This window comes from Pelmatolapia mariae, linkage group LG2 (genome assembly GCF_036321145.2).
Source record: "Pelmatolapia mariae isolate MD_Pm_ZW linkage group LG2, Pm_UMD_F_2, whole genome shotgun sequence".
Lineage (NCBI taxonomy): Eukaryota > Metazoa > Chordata > Actinopteri > Cichliformes > Cichlidae > Pelmatolapia > Pelmatolapia mariae.
Window position 1 is genome coordinate 24,095,082 of NC_086228.1, and position 19,303 is coordinate 24,114,384.

The following is a 19,303-nucleotide window of genomic DNA, read 5'->3' on the forward strand; positions in this document are numbered from 1 at the left end:
GGCTACATTTCAGTGTTACAAGCCAATCAGTTTGCTAATTGTTCTGTGAGGTTTGTTTGCAAAGTTTAAGGTGTTAAGTAGGACTGTGAACATCTGGGTCTGCTTGCTGCTGGCATTCTGCCAGAGCCCCACCAACAAGACCGCCTCCCAGCAACGAGACTGCCTGTCAGCCTTGCAAGGTACCCAATTTTCCAATTACTCTATAAAAAAACTGTTGTGGGCAACAAGACTGTCTCCTAAGTTTGCAAGCCAATCACTTTGCCAAATGTTCTTGTAAGATTTGTTTGAAAAGTTTGAGGTGTTAAGTAGGACTGTGAACATCTGGGTTTGCTTGCTGCTGGCATTCGACCAGCGTCTCAGCAACAACACTGCCTCCCAGCTTTGCAAGGTAATTACTTTCCCAATTACTGTACACCAAAACGAAGTAACTGTCGTGGTCAACAAATCTGCCTCCCAACTTTCAAGGTAATCACTTTCTCAATTACAATATACAAACTGTTATGGAACTTAACAAAGCCTTAACACCGGGTAGTGACACTATCAATATGTCTATTTAAAGAAAAGAGATTTTTTTTTTTTTGTTCTTGTAGTCATCTTGTCTGTCAATGTATCAGAGGGTTAGAATAACAAATTGCTTGAAATGCCAATAATTAATATTCTGTTTTTATGTTGACATTCTACCAGATGCCGAGAAAAAATAAAAGATCCCAGGCACAAAAGAAGCGCTGGAAACCACTTGACCTGGTCGATCCTGCTGTCCCAGTGCTCTCTGGCCACAACCAAGATGAGGCAGTCAGTAGTTTTCCATCTGACCAGGTAATGAGGATATGGTAGTGATCACAGACAGTTGAACAGTTTTCAAAACACGTTTGAGACAGTTAAGAACACTTACCCATGCAGTTTAGGATTTTTTGTTATAATGTCACACAACTGGCATAACAGTGCATGGTATACAGAACATTTAAATGAAATGAATGTGTCAGGTCACTTAATGTCTTCTATACCCTTTTTCCTGGGTTTGCAGATGGCACCAGCCAGGTTATCTTTGGAAACACAGGATAGACTCACCTCCTTATGTTCCCCATGTACCAAGGTAAACATCAAAAAATATTCCTCTATTAACAAATTACAAGGTATGCCCACACATAGGGCTGCTCGATTATGGCAAAAATGATAATCATGATTATTTTCACTGAAATCTAGATCTCCATTATTTGACAATATGTATTTAACAATAACGATGTATTGAATAATGGCTTTAAAGATTGTCATAAAATAGTGTGCAAATACTGATAACAGTGTAAATGTTTGCAATATAAAAAATAAATGAAAAACGTAAACATGTATGTTTAGTGAACTTTGCAGTGTTGCTCCGTGGTGCAGCTACGACATTGTAGCAAAGTTTACACACTATGTCTACTTGATCCACGTCTGACTTCGCGAACCCATAATGTTTCCACCCCACTGAAGTTTTTTTGTTTTTTGTTTTTTACCTCTTTTCAACCAACGGCAGTCACTCTCCTCTCCAAATAACTTCTGCTTAGCTTTCCGAGCTTCCCTCTGTTAGCTCCTCTTAATTGTTGTGACGCGTGTTCAAAACACAGAGAGGTGTGCTCGATTTGCCGCACGGAGCAGCGTGAGAGTACAGCACGAGGGTGGTGCTAATAATCTGCTCAGTCCTTTTTAATTATCGTTGAAAGCTCAGATCGTGATTTCGATTAAAATTTGATTAATTGAGCAGCCCTACCCAGTCTGTATATATCTGATCTTTGGTGTCTATAACCACAGTTGATATGTAGTCTTTCACTTAAAGCATGTTTGCTAACTCAATTTTGTCCAATTTCTATCCAAAACAAAGGAAAATATGACAAAGGGTTTTTTATTTTTATTTTATAGCTCTGAACAGGTAATTCTGATGTGGTAGTGAGCACATACAATATATTTTTATAACACTTACCCATACAGTTGACCATTTCTATCTTATAATGTTACCCAACTGGCATAACAGTTCATGCCATGCATTGCATTGTAAAGTGAAATTAAAGTGTCAGGTCACTTAATGTCTTAACATTATATTCTTTTTTGCCTGGGTTAGCAGACAGCACCAGCCAGCTTGTCCTTGGAAACGGAGAATAGATCCACCTCCTTATGTCCTCCAGGCAGCAAGGTAACTTTAAAACGGTATTCCTCCATTAAGGATTATGGATATGGTTACATGTTGGCCTTATGCAAACAGTAAGAATTTTGTTGTCTCGCTTCTGTTAGTTTTGTTTAAAGTTTTTAAAGTTACACTCACTTTCAAATTTCTTAGTAGTTATGCAAACAGCTGGATTTTTTTTATTGCTTTGTAAGTTTAGTAACCGCTACTGTTTCATGTTTTCTTTAAAGTATCCAGTGTTACACTCTGTTTCAACTCTGTTAGTAGGTTTTCTAATTTTGATTAACTGTATTATCAGAGTTCAGAAACTCGTCCACCAGCAAAACGAGTCTGGGCAACCGATGATTTCCACACGGCATCAAATTCTCCACCTAAAAAGGTAAGCCTAACCCTATGTATAATCACCGGGGTTGATATTTAGTCTTTCACCTTAAGTGTGCTTGCTAACTCGTACTAAATATACTAAAATGTTAGACTAAACATGTACATTTGTCAGTTTCTTTCATCAGACTCCTAAAATGCAGACATCTCAACAGCTGTCTGTCTGTTTAGCTATTTCTATATCTATTATTCTGAATACTTTTATACCATTTTATACTTAAAGCTTCAGATAAATTGACATCCACAGTGAAAAGCAGTGCAAATAAATACAAACATTTTGTGACACTCATCTTTTCTCAAGATGAATGTCAGTGTGTTCTGTTTCAATCACATTTAACCTGTAACTGAATTTTGTGTCATTTCTTTACAAAACGTAACACAACTATGAAACGTGTTTTTTATGGCACATGTACAGAGCCATCTGGTTTAATCTGAAATCAGTGAATGAATTACATCTAATTTAAGAGCATCTGAGATCCTCTTACGAATAATACGTAAACAGGATTTCCTTTCATTTGTATTTAGGCTGCAATTTAGTTGATGTTTGAAGGCCCGCAGCAACCTAAAATAATGTGTTATACTGAAAGAAATTAACTGCTTTGAAAATATGAGGAGCAGAAGGTACAGATATGACCTTTGTAAAAGGTCATTAAAAAAAACACCTCTAAAGCAAATTACAGATATCTAAAATATTTGTCATTTTTACTTCCCACCTCTGCTCTCTCCCACTCTCTCTCACTGTTCCTGTCACTGTCTTTCTGCTTGTCTCTTTCGATTATGCTGTAATATGATTGAGGAGTGACATAATTTGGCTTCATTTGCCTGAACATTGTTTGATTATTTTACCAAATTTAAAAAAAAAATGTTTTTACTTTACAAGAATCTAAATTTATACAACTCTTGCCAATTAAAAATGTCTTACATCATTGTACCAAGAGTTACATATGTTTACTCAACCGTGAAATGCATATCATTAAATACTAAACAATAACATGTGTCACCTTTACATTCCTTGATCAGCCTTTCCACAACACAAATGAAGAACTACTGACAGAGGAGCTACAGAGCAACGCAGTTCAGCACTTCTGGCGTGTCAGTGCAACTCATTGTCAAAGTGATGAAAGGTACACAGAATTCTCTCGAAATCATCAGTGCACATGCAATGCCCTCACATTCCTGGCCTACCTTAATGAGGAACACCAGTTCAACACAGCCCGACTTGATAAGGTGCTTGAACAGGGAGATGCACTCTACTGTTGGATTAAAACAAATCTTCAGCAGGAGAGGCGTTATACACAAAATCATCTGACCATAGAGGAACTGCCCAAAAAAGTTCATGCTGACATAAATGTCTACAGTGTGAAAATGGACAACATAAGGTATGGATACCTGAAAGCAGCAGACAAAACTTATCAAAGAAAAGAGTGGTGGTTGCCTCTTGCTAGTCGTCTTGTATGTCTGTCAACAGATGTGAGCTATGCTTTGCTCATGGTCTCACCTCAGTGCATTGCAGTTTTCCGTGACAAATCTGGGAGGTATGGATTATTTGATTCACATTCAAGAAGTGCAGCAGGTTTACCCCAGCCAAATGGAACAGCAGTCATGCTCACTTTCACTCATGTGAATGACCTGATCACCCACCTTCATAACCTTTTTCAAAATCAAGGCAGGTATGCAAGATATGAGTTTGTGCCTGTTTCTTTCAAAAGAGTCAGCACTCACAACGAACAGCCTGCACAGTCAACTCAAGCAACACCAAGAGCAACAGCTACATCACCACAAAATGATGAACCACAAATCACAAATCCCACTGTGCAAGTGCCTCAACCAGAATCAGCCCAAACCTACATGACAATGTTAGAAAGTGCTTTAAACCCGCAACAAGACAAAATGGCTTCAAATCAAATTTGTGAACATCAACTTGAAACATCTGTTGATCCAACAAGCAACATCCAAACAGAACAACAAGAAAATCTTGAACTCAATAATGAAAGAGATAAAGTCATAGATAAACCCCCCCAAAAAACAAGAAATGTGTGCAGATTAAATAAACGACGACGTGGGAAAGCTATTCGTCAAGCTCAAAAAAGTCACAAGCAGCATGTAAAAGCTAAAGAAAAATCTTCATCTGAAGACTTGACAAAGAAGATAAACAAAAGAAGACACGAAAAGGAACGATATGCCTGCTTTCCTGAATTTAGAATGAAAAAATTACAGGCTGTGAAAACTCAATATGCTCAAAACTGTCATCGCCATAAACAAAAACTGTTATCAGCCAAAGATTATTATGCAAATCCTCATATTCAAGAGAAGATAAAAGCCCACAATGTGAAGAGATACCAAAATGATCCTCATTTTCAACAAAAAAAGAGAGACTACATTATCAGAAGATATACCACAGATGCCAGCTTTCGAACCAGACAGAAACAATATGTGTTCCGAAGATACAACACGGATGCTGACTTTCAAAGCAGACAGAAGCAATATCTGGTCCAAAGGTACAACACGGATGCTGACTTTCAAAGCAGACAGAAGCAATATCTGGTCCAAAGGTACAACACGGATGCTGACTTTCAAAGCAGACAAAAAAAATACATGAGCCAGAAATACAGAGAGGATGATGTCAGAGAAAGGAAGAGGGCATATATAAGAACAAAATATGCATCGGATCCAAAATACAGGCACAAACAAAAAAAATCAATTCATGCCAGGTATCATAATGACTCACAATTCAGACTGCACCATATACAGCGCTGTGCAGAGTACCAGAGACACAAAATGGCTACCACTGCATCTTTCGCCATTTATAAAAAGTTGTGTGCGCAGAGAATAAAGAAGAAATACAGACGACTAGTAACACAATTCCAGCAGGGTCCACAGTCTGAAGCACAGCCCCAGCTTGTAGTGAATAGTGTGATGCAAGCAGCCACATTAGCTTTCCGTGAAACAATTAAGTTAGGACCCACCCATGTCTGTACAGTGTGCCACAGAACTCTGTTTCCTAATCAAGTAAAACACTGCAAAAGATCAAAGTATGTTAAAAATAGTCACATTGTTGACACCTGCTTGACAGGAAAATTTGTCCATGTTTGTGATAGTGAATGTACAGCTAATTGTACCTTTCCAAAACAAAGAATGCAAGAGTGGATTTGCTACAACTGTGACAGCCACCTACAACGAGGAAAGATCTCTTCCATCGCAGTGGCAAACAATTTAGCACTAGCACCCATCCCAATTGAACTGAGTCAATTAAATGTACTAGAACGACAACTGATTGCTAAAATTCTCCCGTTTGCCAAAATCATTGCATTACCAAAAGGACAACAAAGAGCCGTACATGGGGCTGTTGTTTGTGTACCGTCAGACGTGGAAACCACAGTAAACTGTCTTCCCAGACCTAGCAATGAAGCCCAGCTCCTGCAAGTACAACTGAAAAGACACATCAGATTCAAAGGATACCAACACTTCTACACTGTGAACATGAAGAATGTGTTAGCAGGCTTATCAAAGCTAAAAGAGATGCATTCAGAATACAAAGATGTATCTATTGATGATGACGCAACTTTTGCTGATCCCACAAATAATCAGATAATCGAGACGGAACATGACACTGCTGATACAGATATTCAAGATGCACTGCCCAGAAACTTTGACAACCAAATTGTACCAGAAAGAAGAACCACTGAGGAAACAACAGCTGGAATACTTGAGCCATGTCATGATGTAAACGAACTATTGGAGCCTGAACAGTCAAATGGAGAGCCCTTACAAGATACGGAGAAAGAAAAGGAAGAACTTCGCCCTGGTCTTGTTCTAGACACCTGTATGCAACCACCAGATATAGCACAGGACATTTTATCATATGGTGAAGGAATATTTAGCATTGCACCCGCCCAAGGAAATAGACCTGTTGGTTTCTTCTCTATTCCTAAACTTGAAGCCATGGCCTTTCCTGTGCAGTTCCCAACTGGACAGAACACATTAGATGAAGCCAGACAAGTCAAACTGTCCCCAAGCATGTATTTTAATACACGGCTGTTCTCTGCAGATACACGCTTTGCAACTGACCAAAGCTACCTATTCTTTGCACAGTTTGTAACAGAAACACACATGGCTACAAACAGCATGTCCATCCAATTGCGCAAAGGTAAGGCAATCACAAAGGATGGACGTAGAATTAGTAACAGAATGCTTCAAAATAAAGACGAAGTGGAGAGACTGATAAATAACAAAGATGCAACACGCTTCATGAAACCTCTGAGAGGTACTCCAGCCTATTGGGAAAAGGCACTGAAAGATCTGCATGCTATGGTCAGACAGTTAGGAAAGCCAACTTTTTTCCTGACATTTTCAGCTGCTGAAATGAGATGGCCTGAGGTTGTTGAGGTCATAAAAACTCAACAAGGTGAACAAGTGGATTTTTCACAACTTGACTGGAACACAAAGTGTGAAATTCTCCGAAGCAACCCTGTGACTGTGATGCGATTGTTTGAAAAAAGAGTCGATGCACTAATGACAACACTGATCCTGTCCCCAGCACAGCCCATCGGTGAAGTAGAAGATTACTTTTATCGAGTGGAGTTTCAGGCCAGAGGTAGCCCTCATATCCATTTACTGGTTTGGGTCAAAGATGCACCTAAATTTGGAAGCGACCTTGAAGACCACGTGTACAAATTTATTGACAAGTACATAACATGTAAGATGCCTGACCAAAATGCCGATCCTGAACTTCACAAAATTGTGTCTGAGGTTCAAGTCCACAGCAGAAATCACTCCAGATCCTGCAAAAAAGGTAATGTGTCATGTAGGTTTGGGTTCCCCAAACTACCTGTAGACCAAACAATGATCACTTTCCCAAGCCCAGATGATGACGATGATCACAATGATAAGCAGCATAGCACAAGTAAGGAGAAAGGCACAAATGAAAAACAAAAGCAAAAAAACAGACGAATGGCGCTCGCAAAAAAACAGAAAGAGGCCAAAGAAAAACTCCAGCCATTGAGAGATTTGCTCTGTGACCCAAATTCCTCGTTTGAAGACTTGTCTGAGCTGCTTCACAAATGCAAATTAACTTATGAACAATACTTGGATTGTGTCTTCAATTTAAGCAATGGCCATGTCATCCTCTTAAAGCGTGAACCTAATGACTGCTGGGTGAATGCATACAATGCAGATCTACTGAGAGCCTGGAATGCCAACATGGACATCCAATATGTCATTGATGACTACAGCTGCCTGATGTACATGATGTCTTATGTCTCTAAACCCGAATTTGAGATGACACAATTTCTTAATGGAGTCATCCAGGAGGTAAAAAAGTCCAATGTCAATGAAAGAGATGAAATGAAACAGATAATGCAGGCATATGCTAAACACAGAGAAGTCAGTGCCCAGGAATCCGTGGCAAGGACATGCAGCCTGCCACTAAAAAAGTGTTCACGCAGTGTGGTGTTCATACAGACTGATGATGATGCCCTGAAAATGAGTCTCCCGATGAGCAGGTTGCAAAGCATGGCACCAGATGATGAAAATGTGTGGATGTCTGGATTGCCAGAAAAATATGCAAACAGACCCAGAACACCTGAGTTTGAAAGAATGTGTTTGGCTGAATTTGCTTCAGAGTACAGGATTCTCTACAGCCGTGAAACAGAGTCAAAAAATGCCATCCCTCTTTTGAATAACATGGGTTATATTCAAAAGAGAACAAGAGGGAAACCTGCAATAATCAGATATCCTCGCTTCTCAGAAAAGAAACATCCAGAAAAGTTTTATAGCAGACTACTAAAACTTTATTTTCCACATCGATCAAATGATGACTTTAAAAACACAGAACACTCCACATCCGAACAGTTCTACAAAAGTGGACGAAAACATGGTTTTGCAGTACGGCCAATTGTTACCTTTAACAAAAAGCGTTATGAAAGCCATGGCAAAACAATGGAAAGGGCATTGGAACAGATTGAACAACAAGGCCCACTTATCAATGCATGGAACACCTTTGCACCTGAGGTTGAAGTAGATCGTTTAGAGTGTGTGGCCCAACGACAATCCAGACACGAGACTGACGAAAATGAAATGGACATTGTTCCAGACTACCAAGTCAGTGGTAGCAACAGTGGAACCATGCCAGCAATCATAGCACCTAAGCTGAGCCCAGACTTTGTCAGAAAAATGTACCAAAGTCTAAATGAAACCCAAGCATCCATATTCTACGCAGTGCGTGAGTGGTGTTTCAAACTTGTGTGGGGTCACTGTCCTGAGCAGTTCTTTTATTTTGTCTCTGGAGGAGCTGGCTGTGGAAAATCACATGTTATCAAGTGCATATATGAGGAGGCAACAAAGATTTTGCACCAACTCCCCAGATTCCGTGACCAAGCAGACATGTCCTACCCTGCAGTACTGCTGACTGCATTTACTGGCACTGCAGCTTTTAACATATCTGGGAAAACACTGCACTCTCTGCTAAAGCTGCCAAAATCTTTAAAACCGCCGTATCAGGGATTGGGCAATGCACTGGATGAAGTGAGAGCTTCACTTTCAAATGCAGAGATTCTGGTCATTGATGAGATATCTATGGTTTCTAAAGACCTTTTTGCCTACATCCACTGGAGACTTCAGCAGATCAAAGGAAACAAGAAGCCTTTTGGTGGGATGTCTATCCTTGCAGTAGGAGACTTTTACCAGCTGCCACCCCTTGGAAAAGCCAAACCACTCTGTGTGTACGAGGACAATGTCTTTGATCTCTGGAAAGACTATTTCCACATGGTCAACCTGACAGAAATCATGCGACAGAAAGATGATCATTCTTTTGCTGAAGTTCTGAACAGGATAAGAGTGAAGCAAAAAACAAATTCTCTTGAAGCCAATGATAAAGCCTTGCTCACACAGGCTATCCATGACATAAAAGACTGTCCATCTAATGTATTACACATTTATGCTACAAACAAAGAGGTCGACAAACACAATTCAGCAACTGTAACTGCTCTTCATTCTGATATCATAAATATTCAGGCCGAAGACTACAGAAAAGACCCACGGACGGGTGAGATGGTCCTCCTGGCAGATATGATGAAAGGCAACAAAAGAGATTTACCTGATAACATACAAGCTGCACCTGGAGTGCGTGTTATGATTATTAGAAATTTGGATGTTGAAGATGGGCTTGTTAATGGGACATTTGGAACAATCACGAACATTGTGACAACCACACAGGATGGACCAAAAACTGTGAATCTCATTGGACTTACGCTGGACAATCAAAATTCTGGGCAAAAATTTCGCAGAAAAATACAAGGATCCTCAGACAACCTCGTATATATTGAGAAATGTGAAGAATCTACAAGTAAAAAAGGAGTTCTTCGCAGGCAATTTCCAATGAAGTTGGCCTTTGCATGTACAGCTCACAAAGTACAAGGCATGACAATGGAGTCAGCAGTAGTATGTTTGAAGCGTGTTTTTGAGCCTGGAATGGCCTATGTCGCACTCAGCCGCACAACCTCACTTAAAGGACTGTACATCACAGACTTTGATGAAAGGAAAATCTATGCTGATCCTGCCATCACAGATGCACTCAAAAATATGAGACATGCATCATTTGAGAATGCAAGACCACTGTTGCAATTCTTAAAATCAGTTGTTCCCACAGTCCCCACATTGACAATTATCCATCACAATGCACAAGGTCTCCCAACTCACATGGAGGACATGAGATGCCACCATGAAGTCAGCCTTGCTGATGTTTTATGCATAACAGAAACTCACTTGTCTGGATCATCAGTTTCTCCCCGCTTCCAGCTGGAACAGTACAACATGGCCACACGCAACAGACACGTCTCTTACACAAACCATACAGACATGGCAAAGGTAAATGGCGGTGGAGTTGCAATGTACTACAAAACAGTTCTTATAGCAGAGTCTCGAAAATACCTGCAAAATGTGACTGACCTTGAATTTGTTGTTATCAAGGTTGAATCGCCAGTCACAGCTTTGATAGCAACTGTATACAGGCCACCAAATTACAGCCACGTGAGGTTTTTACCACAAATGCAATGTCTTTTGGACTCATTGGAAATGATGAATTGCCAACCAATTATTGTTTGTGGAGATTTCAATGAGGACCTTATGAGCAGAGGAAAAAAACCCATCCAAGAACTGTTTCAGTCAAGAGGATATGCACAACTTATTACTGCTGCAACTACCGAAAAACACACATTGATTGATCACCTTTACATATCACAGCCATACGCCTGCCTCCAATCAGGTGTTCTAAATACATATCACAGTTATCACAACCCCATTTATTGTGTAATTCACTAACACAAAATGACTGCAAGGTTGTGAGGGATATGGACTTGCCAAGTGATCTTAGTGTCTTTGCAACTGAGCACACTCTACCACCAAAAAGGACAGCTCACCAGTGGGAGCTGATACATAAGACTGCTCTCATCCATTGAAGAGCTGACCAGAAACGTGAACAGAGAGACTGCAACTGCACCTGATGGGATCCCTGCCATAACAGGTAATTGTATTTTTGTTTCTTACTTTATATTCTAACATTTATTGATATTCTTTGAAACAAACTATAATCTCATCCATTCATTAAGTCATCCATCCATTCATAACTCCTCAGATGTGTTCTGTCCAGTAAAGGCAGTGGAGAAGCCCTACACTGATCTTGAAACTGTGCCACGCTAGTAGAGACCGGCTACAAGGATGGGCAGGTATAGTGAAATTAAAATGCACCTTTTGGTTCAACAGGTTTATATATACAGTCAAGTGATCAAAAGACACCAGTATTAAACCCATTTAAACCAACTACATGTTTGGATTGGAACTGTATACAGGCCACCAAATTACAGCCACGTGTGGTTTTTACCTCACATAGCAACTTACCCCATCCAAAGACACCAGTATTAAGCAAATTTCTTTTTTTTACTTCATTTTTAATATAGTTTTGGGTCATTTAGTTCTAGAGTTAGATTTGTTTTTCCAATTATTTTTTAGAACTTCATTACTTGCCATTTCGCTAACTGAAGAGCTGCGCTTTGTGATGTCTCTTGTTTTATTGTTTTAAATTGTGTTTTCCTTTTATCTGTTTCTAGCTGTTTTCGCAAAGTCAGCCAACCACTTGCTTCCAAATGACCCTTATCCAGAAGTATCCGTGAGTGCCTCATAAACAGAAACTAACGTGGAGACCTACCTCTCAGAGAAAAACGCACACATAAGAAAAGCCGACCCACTTCAGTACTGGGAAGAACATCCTAATCTGTTTCCCTCTATGGCTGCTGTTGCGATCCCAGTGTGCCCCCTGTAGCTCTGTGGACAGTTTTGGATTTGTTTACATCTCACCCAACCGGTCCCAGCAGATGGCTGCACCTCTCTAAGCCTGGTTCTGCTGGAGGTTTCTTCCTGTTAAAAGGGAGTTTTTCTGAACACACTCTACCACCAACAAGGACAGCTCACCAGTGGGAACTGATAGATAAGACTGCTGATGTGCTCTCATCCATTGAAGAGCTGACCAGAAACGTGAACAGAAAGACTGCACCTGATGGGATCCCTGCCATAACAGGTCATTTGTATTTTTTTGTTTCTTACTTTATATTCTAACATTTATTGATATTCTTTGAAACAAACTATAATCTCATCCATTCATTAAGTCATCCATCCATTCATAACTCCTCAGATGTGTTCTGTCCAGTAAAGGCAGTGGAGAAGCCCTACACTGATCTTGAAACTGTGCCATGCTAGTAGAGACCGGCTACAAGGATGGGCAGGTATAGTGAAATTAAAATGCACCTTTTGTTCAACAGGTTTATATATACAGTCAAGTGATCAAAAGACACCAGTATTAAACCCATTTAAACCAACTACATGCTTGGATTGGAACTGTATACAGGCCACCAAATTACAGCCACCTGTGGTTTTTACCTCGCATGGCGACTTACCTCATCAGAAGACACCAGTATTAAGCCAATTTCTTTTTTTTACTTCATTTTTAATATAGTTTTGGGTCATTTAGTTCTAAAGTTAGATTTGTTTTTCCAATTATTTTTTAGAACTTCATTACTTGCCAGTTTGCTAACTGAAGAGCTGCACTTTGTGATGTCTCTTGTTTTATTATTTTAAATTGTGTTTTCCTTTTATCTGTTTCTAGCTGTTTTCGCAAAGTCAGCCAACCACTTGCTTCCAAATGACCCTTATCCAGAAGTATACGTGAGTGCCTCATCAACAGAAAATAAAGTGGAGACCTACCTCTCAGAGAAAAACGCACACATAAGAAAAGCCGACCCACTTCAGTACTGGGAAGAACATCCTAATCTGTTTCCCTGTATGGCTGCTGTTGCGATCCCAGTGTGCCCCCTGTAGCTCTGTGGACAGTTTTGGATTTGTTTACATCTCACCCCAACCGGTCGCGGCAGATGGCCGCCCCTCCCTGAGCCTGGTTCTGCCGGAGGTTTCTTCCTGTCAAAAGGGAGTTTTTCCTTCCCACTGTCGCCAAAGTGCTTGCTCATAGGGGGTCATATGATTGTTGGGTTTATCTATATACATTAATGCTTGTATGCTTTTCATTTATACTTTTGCCTTACTTTTCAGTTCATAATATAAAGTTACTTGAATGGTTTCCTTTTCCTTTTTTATTTTATATTGCTTTGCTATTTACCACAATCTAAATATCATGTTTAAATGTCATACATTATTGTAAATGGTATCTGTACAAAATATTGTTTGAATAACATGATACATTTATTAGTCCCACAATGGGAAATTTCATAATTTGCATGTGGTATTTTCCCCTTTGACATTAAAATACCTTTGAAATACAAATTGAATACCGCTTAATGGACATCTTTTTTTTCTACCACTTTAAACGACTCAAAACTGTAAAATCTAAATTGTAACTTCTCTTGAACACCTGACACTAAAGCATAATTTATTTTCTTTTATATCTATTAACTTATTTTGTAATCATGTAACTGGAGCATCTTTCTCTCATCTCTGTATGCCGCATATAACAGAGATCACAATACAGCTTACTTTGCTTTAAGTTGAAAATCAGCTGTATTCCATTTCCCTCCTTCTTGTGGTATAAAAAGCAAACTATGCTCATGTTGCATCTTGCTCCCTCTAGTGTTATAAAAGGCAACCGGCACTAGTTGAACCACATTAAAGGCAAACTACACTCATTGGCAGTAGCATAGGCACACTTAAAATTTCTTCTGAAATTTTCGCTTTCTAGTTCTTATTATTATTATTCTTCAGTTTCCGCCTGAAATTTTGCAGCAAATCTCGCCCCGCAGTTTTGAGACAAGCTTCATATATGTTACCTCATTTTGTGCGGCTGGATCTGGAATGGTGTGCTATGACTTTTGGTGTTTATGTCTATTATAGTTTTTTAAATATTAATATTTTAGTGAAAATTTTCCCGCGCTCCTCTGCCAAACAGTTTTGACATTAGGGTTACATATGTTACATCATTTTGTGCGGCTGGAGCTGGGCTAGTATGGTATGACTTTTGGTGTTCATGAGTTTTATAGTTTTTGAAATATTTAGATTTTAGTGCAAATTTGGGCCAATTTCTAGGTTCCTGAGAAAGATTCTACTTTTGGCCCCATAGAAACAGACTTCATTTGTGGTGTGTTGGCTCTCTCTAGTGGTATAGCCGTAGTAGTACAGGTGAAAAGATCTATGCTTGGGCGAAAACTCCATATCCCACAATTCATAGCACGCCTCTGCAGAGTAAACAATGGCGGCCACCACTTCGTTTTATATGTCTTTTATTAGTGTTTCTAGGTCACAAAATCAACTTTTAAGATATTTTCAGGCGAGAATGTAGGTGTGTAAACTTCAAATATCTGCTCGTTTTATCAAGACATCCCATATTACAGACAGTGCTCTTACGTGTTGCTGATAGCCGGCTAGCTAGCTAGTGCCGCTAGCACCGCTAGCGTATGACGACACTACGCAATGACGACACCCCTCCTCCGCTTTGAAATTGACCGTAGACATGATTTTCTGAGACAGCGTGGCTATCGCTTCACCGGTAACGCGTCTTTCCCCCCTCCTCTGCTTTGGACTTGAACTTACAGTGATTTTCTGAAGTGTTTACTAAGACACACCGTAAGCTTTTACAAGGTAAGTGTATCTCTCTGTCTCTGGTTTGAAATTTAGCTTTGAAAGTGATTTTTTTTTTTGTGTGTGTTTCTTTATCGATTTCTTTGTTTCGGCACGTTCGGCACGATGCTAAAGCCAGTTAGCGGATAGTCAGCTAAGGCAAGCGTTTCTGTCCCTCTTCCGGTTTTGAAATTGACCTTTAAAAGTGCTTTTCTGTGTCTTGACGCTGATATCTACAAAATGACTGTGATTTTATTCCAGTGGTATCGTTTGTAATTGAAACTTTTAAGATGCGACTCTCAAAAAATTGCTTCATTGTAGTCGGGTTTCACACCTCTCTTTGTCTCGTGGTTTTGTTGCTGGCTAGTTAGCTGATATTAAGCATCTCCCGGTTTGAAATTGATTTTGAAAGTGATTTACTATGACACACCGTAAGCGTATCTCTGTCTCTGGTTTGAAATTTAGCTTTGAAAGTGATTTTTTGTGTGTGTGTTTCTTTATCGATTTCTTTGTTTTGGCACGTTCGGCACGATGCTAAAGCCAGTTAGCGGATAGTCAGCTAAGGCAAGCGTTTCTGTCCCTCTTCCGGTTTTGAAATTGACCTTTAAAAGTGCTTTTCTGTGTCTTGACGCTGATATCTACAAAATGACTGTGATTTTATTCCAGTGGTATCGTTTGTAATTGAAACTTTTAAGATGCGACTCTCAAAAAATGGCTTCATTGTAGTCGGGTTTCACACCTCTCTTTGTCTCGTGGTTTTGTTGCTGGCTAGTTAGCTGATATTAAGCATCTCCCGGTTTGAAATTGATTTTGAAAGTGATTTACTATGACACACCGTAAGCGTATCTCTGTCTCTGGTTTGAAATTTAGCTTTGAAAGTGATTTTTTGTGTGTGTGTTTCTTTATCGATTTCTTTGTTTCGGCACGTTCGGCACGATGCTAAAGCCAGTTAGCGGATAGTCAGCGCTGATATCTACAAAATGACTGTGATTTTATTCCAGTGGTATCGTTTGTAATTGAAACTTTTAAGATGCGACTCTCACCGCGTACGAAACAATAACTGCGTTGTAGTCGCGTTTCACACCTTTCTTTGTCTGTCTTTATAAGGCGTTAACTACAGCACCCTTTAATACCTCAACTCTTGATTCAGCCAAGGTAAGTGCCCCCCCCCCCCCCTTATATTTTCTATGTATGTATTCAGCTGATATTTAGAAAAAAATAGGTGTGTTTAGCGCTGGATGTCATTTTATTCCAGAGCTGTTGTTTGTAATTAAAACTTTTAAGATTAGATGGTACAGTGTTTTTACTCCCTTCCAAACAGTAAAGTTCCTCTTTGTCTCTCAGTAGGAAATTTAAACCAGACAGTACAAGGCTACATTTCAGTGTTACAAGCCAATCAGTTTGCTAATTGTTCTGTGAGGTTTGTTTGCAAAGTTTAAGGTGTTAAGTAGGACTGTGAACATCTGGGTCTGCTTGCTGCTGGCATTCTGCCAGAGCCCCACCAACAAGACCGCCTCCCAGCAACGAGACTGCCTGTCAGCCTTGCAAGGTACCCAATTTTCCAATTACTCTATAAAAAAACTGTTGTGGGCAACAAGACTGTCTCCTAAGTTTGCAAGCCAATCACTTTGCCAAATGTTCTTGTAAGATTTGTTTGAAAAGTTTGAGGTGTTAAGTAGGACTGTGAACATCTGGGTTTGCTTGCTGCTGGCATTCGACCAGCGTCTCAGCAACAACACTGCCTCCCAGCTTTGCAAGGTAATTACTTTCCCAATTACTGTACACCAAAACGAAGTAACTGTCGTGGTCAACAAATCTGCCTCCCAACTTTCAAGGTAATCACTTTCTCAATTACAATATACAAACTGTTATGGAACTTAACAAAGCCTTAACACCGGGTAGTGACACTATCAATATGTCTATTTAAAGAAAAGAGATTTTTTTTTTTTTGTTCTTGTAGTCATCTTGTCTGTCAATGTATCAGAGGGTTAGAATAACAAATTGCTTGAAATGCCAATAATTAATATTCTGTTTTTATGTTGACATTCTACCAGATGCCGAGAAAAAATAAAAGATCCCAGGCACAAAAGAAGCGCTGGAAACCACTTGACCTGGTCGATCCTGCTGTCCCAGTGCTCTCTGGCCACAACCAAGATGAGGCAGTCAGTAGTTTTCCATCTGACCAGGTAATGAGGATATGGTAGTGATCACAGACAGTTGAACAGTTTTCAAAACACGTTTGAGACAGTTAAGAACACTTACCCATGCAGTTTAGGATTTTTTGTTATAATGTCACACAACTGGCATAACAGTGCATGGTATACAGAACATTTAAATGAAATGAATGTGTCAGGTCACTTAATGTCTTCTATACCCTTTTTCCTGGGTTTGCAGATGGCACCAGCCAGGTTATCTTTGGAAACACAGGATAGACTCACCTCCTTATGTTCCCCATGTACCAAGGTAAACATCAAAAAATATTCCTCTATTAACAAATTACAAGGTATGCCCACACATAGGGCTGCTCGATTATGGCAAAAATGATAATCATGATTATTTTCACTGAAATCTAGATCTCCATTATTTGACAATATGTATTTAACAATAACGATGTATTGAATAATGGCTTTAAAGATTGTCATAAAATAGTGTGCAAATACTGATAACAGTGTAAATGTTTGCAATATAAAAAATAAATGAAAAACGTAAACATGTATGTTTAGTGAACTTTGCAGTGTTGCTCCGTGGTGCAGCTACGACATTGTAGCAAAGTTTACACACTATGTCTACTTGATCCACGTCTGACTTCGCGAACCCATAATGTTTCCACCCCACTGAAGTTTTTTTGTTTTTTGTTTTTTACCTCTTTTCAACCAACGGCAGTCACTCTCCTCTCCAAATAACTTCTGCTTAGCTTTCCGAGCTTCCCTCTGTTAGCTCCTCTTAATTGTTGTGACGCGTGTTCAAAACACAGAGAGGTGTGCTCGATTTGCCGCACGGAGCAGCGTGAGAGTACAGCACGAGGGTGGTGCTAATAATCTGCTCAGTCCTTTTTAATTATCGTTGAAAGCTCAGATCGTGATTTCGATTAAAATTTGATTAATTGAGCAGCCCTACCCAGTCTGTATATATCTGATCTTTGGTGTCTATAACCACAGTTGATATGTAGTCTTTCACTTAAAGCATGTTTGCTAACTCAATTTTGTCCAATTTCTATCCAAAACAAAGGAAAATATGACAAAGGGTTTTTTATTTTTATTTTATAGCTCTGAACAGGTAATTCTGATGTGGTAGTGAGCACATACAATATATTTTTATAACACTTACCCATACAGTTGACCATTTCTATCTTATAATGTTACCCAACTGGCATAACAGTTCATGCCATGCATTGCATTGTAAAGTGAAATTAAAGTGTCAGGTCACTTAATGTCTTAACATTATATTCTTTTTTGCCTGGGTTAGCAGACAGCACCAGCCAGCTTGTCCTTGGAAACGGAGAATAGATCCACCTCCTTATGTCCTCCAGGCAGCAAGGTAACTTTAAAACGGTATTCCTCCATTAAGGATTATGGATATGGTTACATGTTGGCCTTATGCAAACAGTAAGAATTTTGTTGTCTCGCTTCTGTTAGTTTTGTTTAAAGTTTTTAAAGTTACACTCACTTTCAAATTTCTTAGTAGTTATGCAAACAGCTGGATTTTTTTTATTGCTTTGTAAGTTTAGTAACCGCTACTGTTTCATGTTTTCTTTAAAGTATCCAGTGTTACACTCTGTTTCAACTCTGTTAGTAGGTTTTCTAATTTTGATTAACTGTATTATCAGAGTTCAGAAACTCGTCCACCAGCAAAACGAGTCTGGGCAACCGATGATTTCCACACGGCATCAAATTCTCCACCTAAAAAGGTAAGCCTAACCCTATGTATAATCACCGGGGTTGATATTTAGTCTTTCACCTTAAGTGTGCTTGCTAACTCGTACTAAATATACTAAAATGTTAGACTAAACATGTACATTTGTCAGTTTCTTTCATCAGACTCCTAAAATGCAGACATCTCAACAGCTGTCTGTCTGTTTAGCTATTTCTATATCTATTATTCTGAATACTTTTATACCATTTTATACTTAAAGCTTCAGATAAATTGACATCCACAGTGAAAAGCAGTGCAAATAAATACAAACATTTTGTGACACTCATCTTTTCTCAAGATGAATGTCAGTGTGTTCTGTTTCAATCACATTTAACCTGTAACTGAATTTTGTGTCATTTCTTTACAAAACGTAACACAACTATGAAACGTGTTTTTTATGGCACATGTACAGAGCCATCTGGTTTAATCTGAAATCAGTGAATGAATTACATCTAATTTAAGAGCATCTGAGATCCTCTTACGAATAATACGTAAACAGGATTTCCTTTCATTTGTATTTAGGCTGCAATTTAGTTGATGTTTGAAGGCCCGCAGCAACCTAAAATAATGTGTTATACTGAAAGAAATTAACTGCTTTGAAAATATGAGGAGCAGAAGGTACAGATATGACCTTTGTAAAAGGTCATTAAAAAAAACACCTCTAAAGCAAATTACAGATATCTAAAATATTTGTCATTTTTACTTCCCACCTCTGCTCTCTCCCACTCTCTCTCACTGTTC

At 39.2% G+C, this 19,303-nt stretch overlaps 2 protein-coding genes across 16 annotated transcripts in view; both read left to right on the forward strand.

Annotated features, from left to right (window-relative positions):
* The first annotated feature begins 294 nt into the window (after positions 1-294).
* On the forward strand, positions 295-13,358 carry LOC134643442 (uncharacterized). 7 transcript variants are annotated; one of them, XR_010573488.1, is made up of 10 exons: positions 295-388; positions 685-816; positions 1,025-1,093; positions 2,096-2,167; positions 2,457-2,537; positions 3,560-11,057; positions 11,169-11,259; positions 11,641-12,107; positions 12,222-12,312; positions 12,693-13,358. XR_010573488.1 is itself a non-coding variant. In XM_065469883.1 (5 exons), exons 1-5 carry the CDS (start codon positions 785-787, stop codon positions 3,588-3,590), a joined length of 285 nt encoding a protein of 94 aa, XP_065325955.1. In that variant the 5' UTR covers positions 464-784; the 3' UTR covers positions 3,591-8,589. The 7 variants fall into 7 exon arrangements, 2 of the variants coding, with proteins under 2 accessions (XP_065325955.1, XP_065325956.1); XR_010573484.1 differs by lacking the exon at positions 295-388 and having other exon boundaries at positions 464-816; XR_010573486.1 differs by lacking the exon at positions 295-388 and having other exon boundaries at positions 464-816; positions 12,237-12,312.
* Positions 423-19,303, forward strand: part of LOC134643402 (uncharacterized) — a 28,956-nt gene continuing 10,075 nt past the window's right edge. For 3 of the 9 annotated variants that reach the window (XR_010573477.1, XR_010573481.1, XR_010573480.1), the window contains exons 1-4: positions 13,872-16,836; positions 17,045-17,113; positions 18,116-18,187; positions 18,477-18,557. Coding sequence is in view for 2 of the 9 variants with exons in the window: in XM_065469881.1 (XP_065325953.1) it covers positions 16,805-16,836; positions 17,045-17,113; positions 18,116-18,187; positions 18,477-18,557 (254 nt within the window). In the remaining 7 variants the exon portion in view is untranslated. Of the gene's footprint in view, positions 466-13,855; positions 16,837-17,044; positions 17,114-18,115; positions 18,188-18,476; positions 18,558-19,303 lie in introns of those variants that run through there. The other 6 variants (XR_010573479.1, XR_010573483.1, XR_010573478.1 and 3 more) reach the window with 6 other exon arrangements.

What these genes read in the sequence shown, in the direction of transcription:
- LOC134643442 (XM_065469883.1), top strand. Translation starts at nt 785, where the DNA reads ATGAGGCAGTCAGTAGTTTTCCATCTGACCAG. An exon ending in TATGTCCTCCAGGCAGCAAG is followed by an intron (nt 2,168 to 2,456) that starts GTAACTTTAAAA and finishes CTGTATTATCAG; the next exon opens with AGTTCAGAAACTCGTCCACC. An exon ending in CAAATTCTCCACCTAAAAAG is followed by an intron (nt 2,538 to 3,559) that starts GTAAGCCTAACC and finishes TTCCTTGATCAG; the next exon opens with CCTTTCCACAACACAAATGA.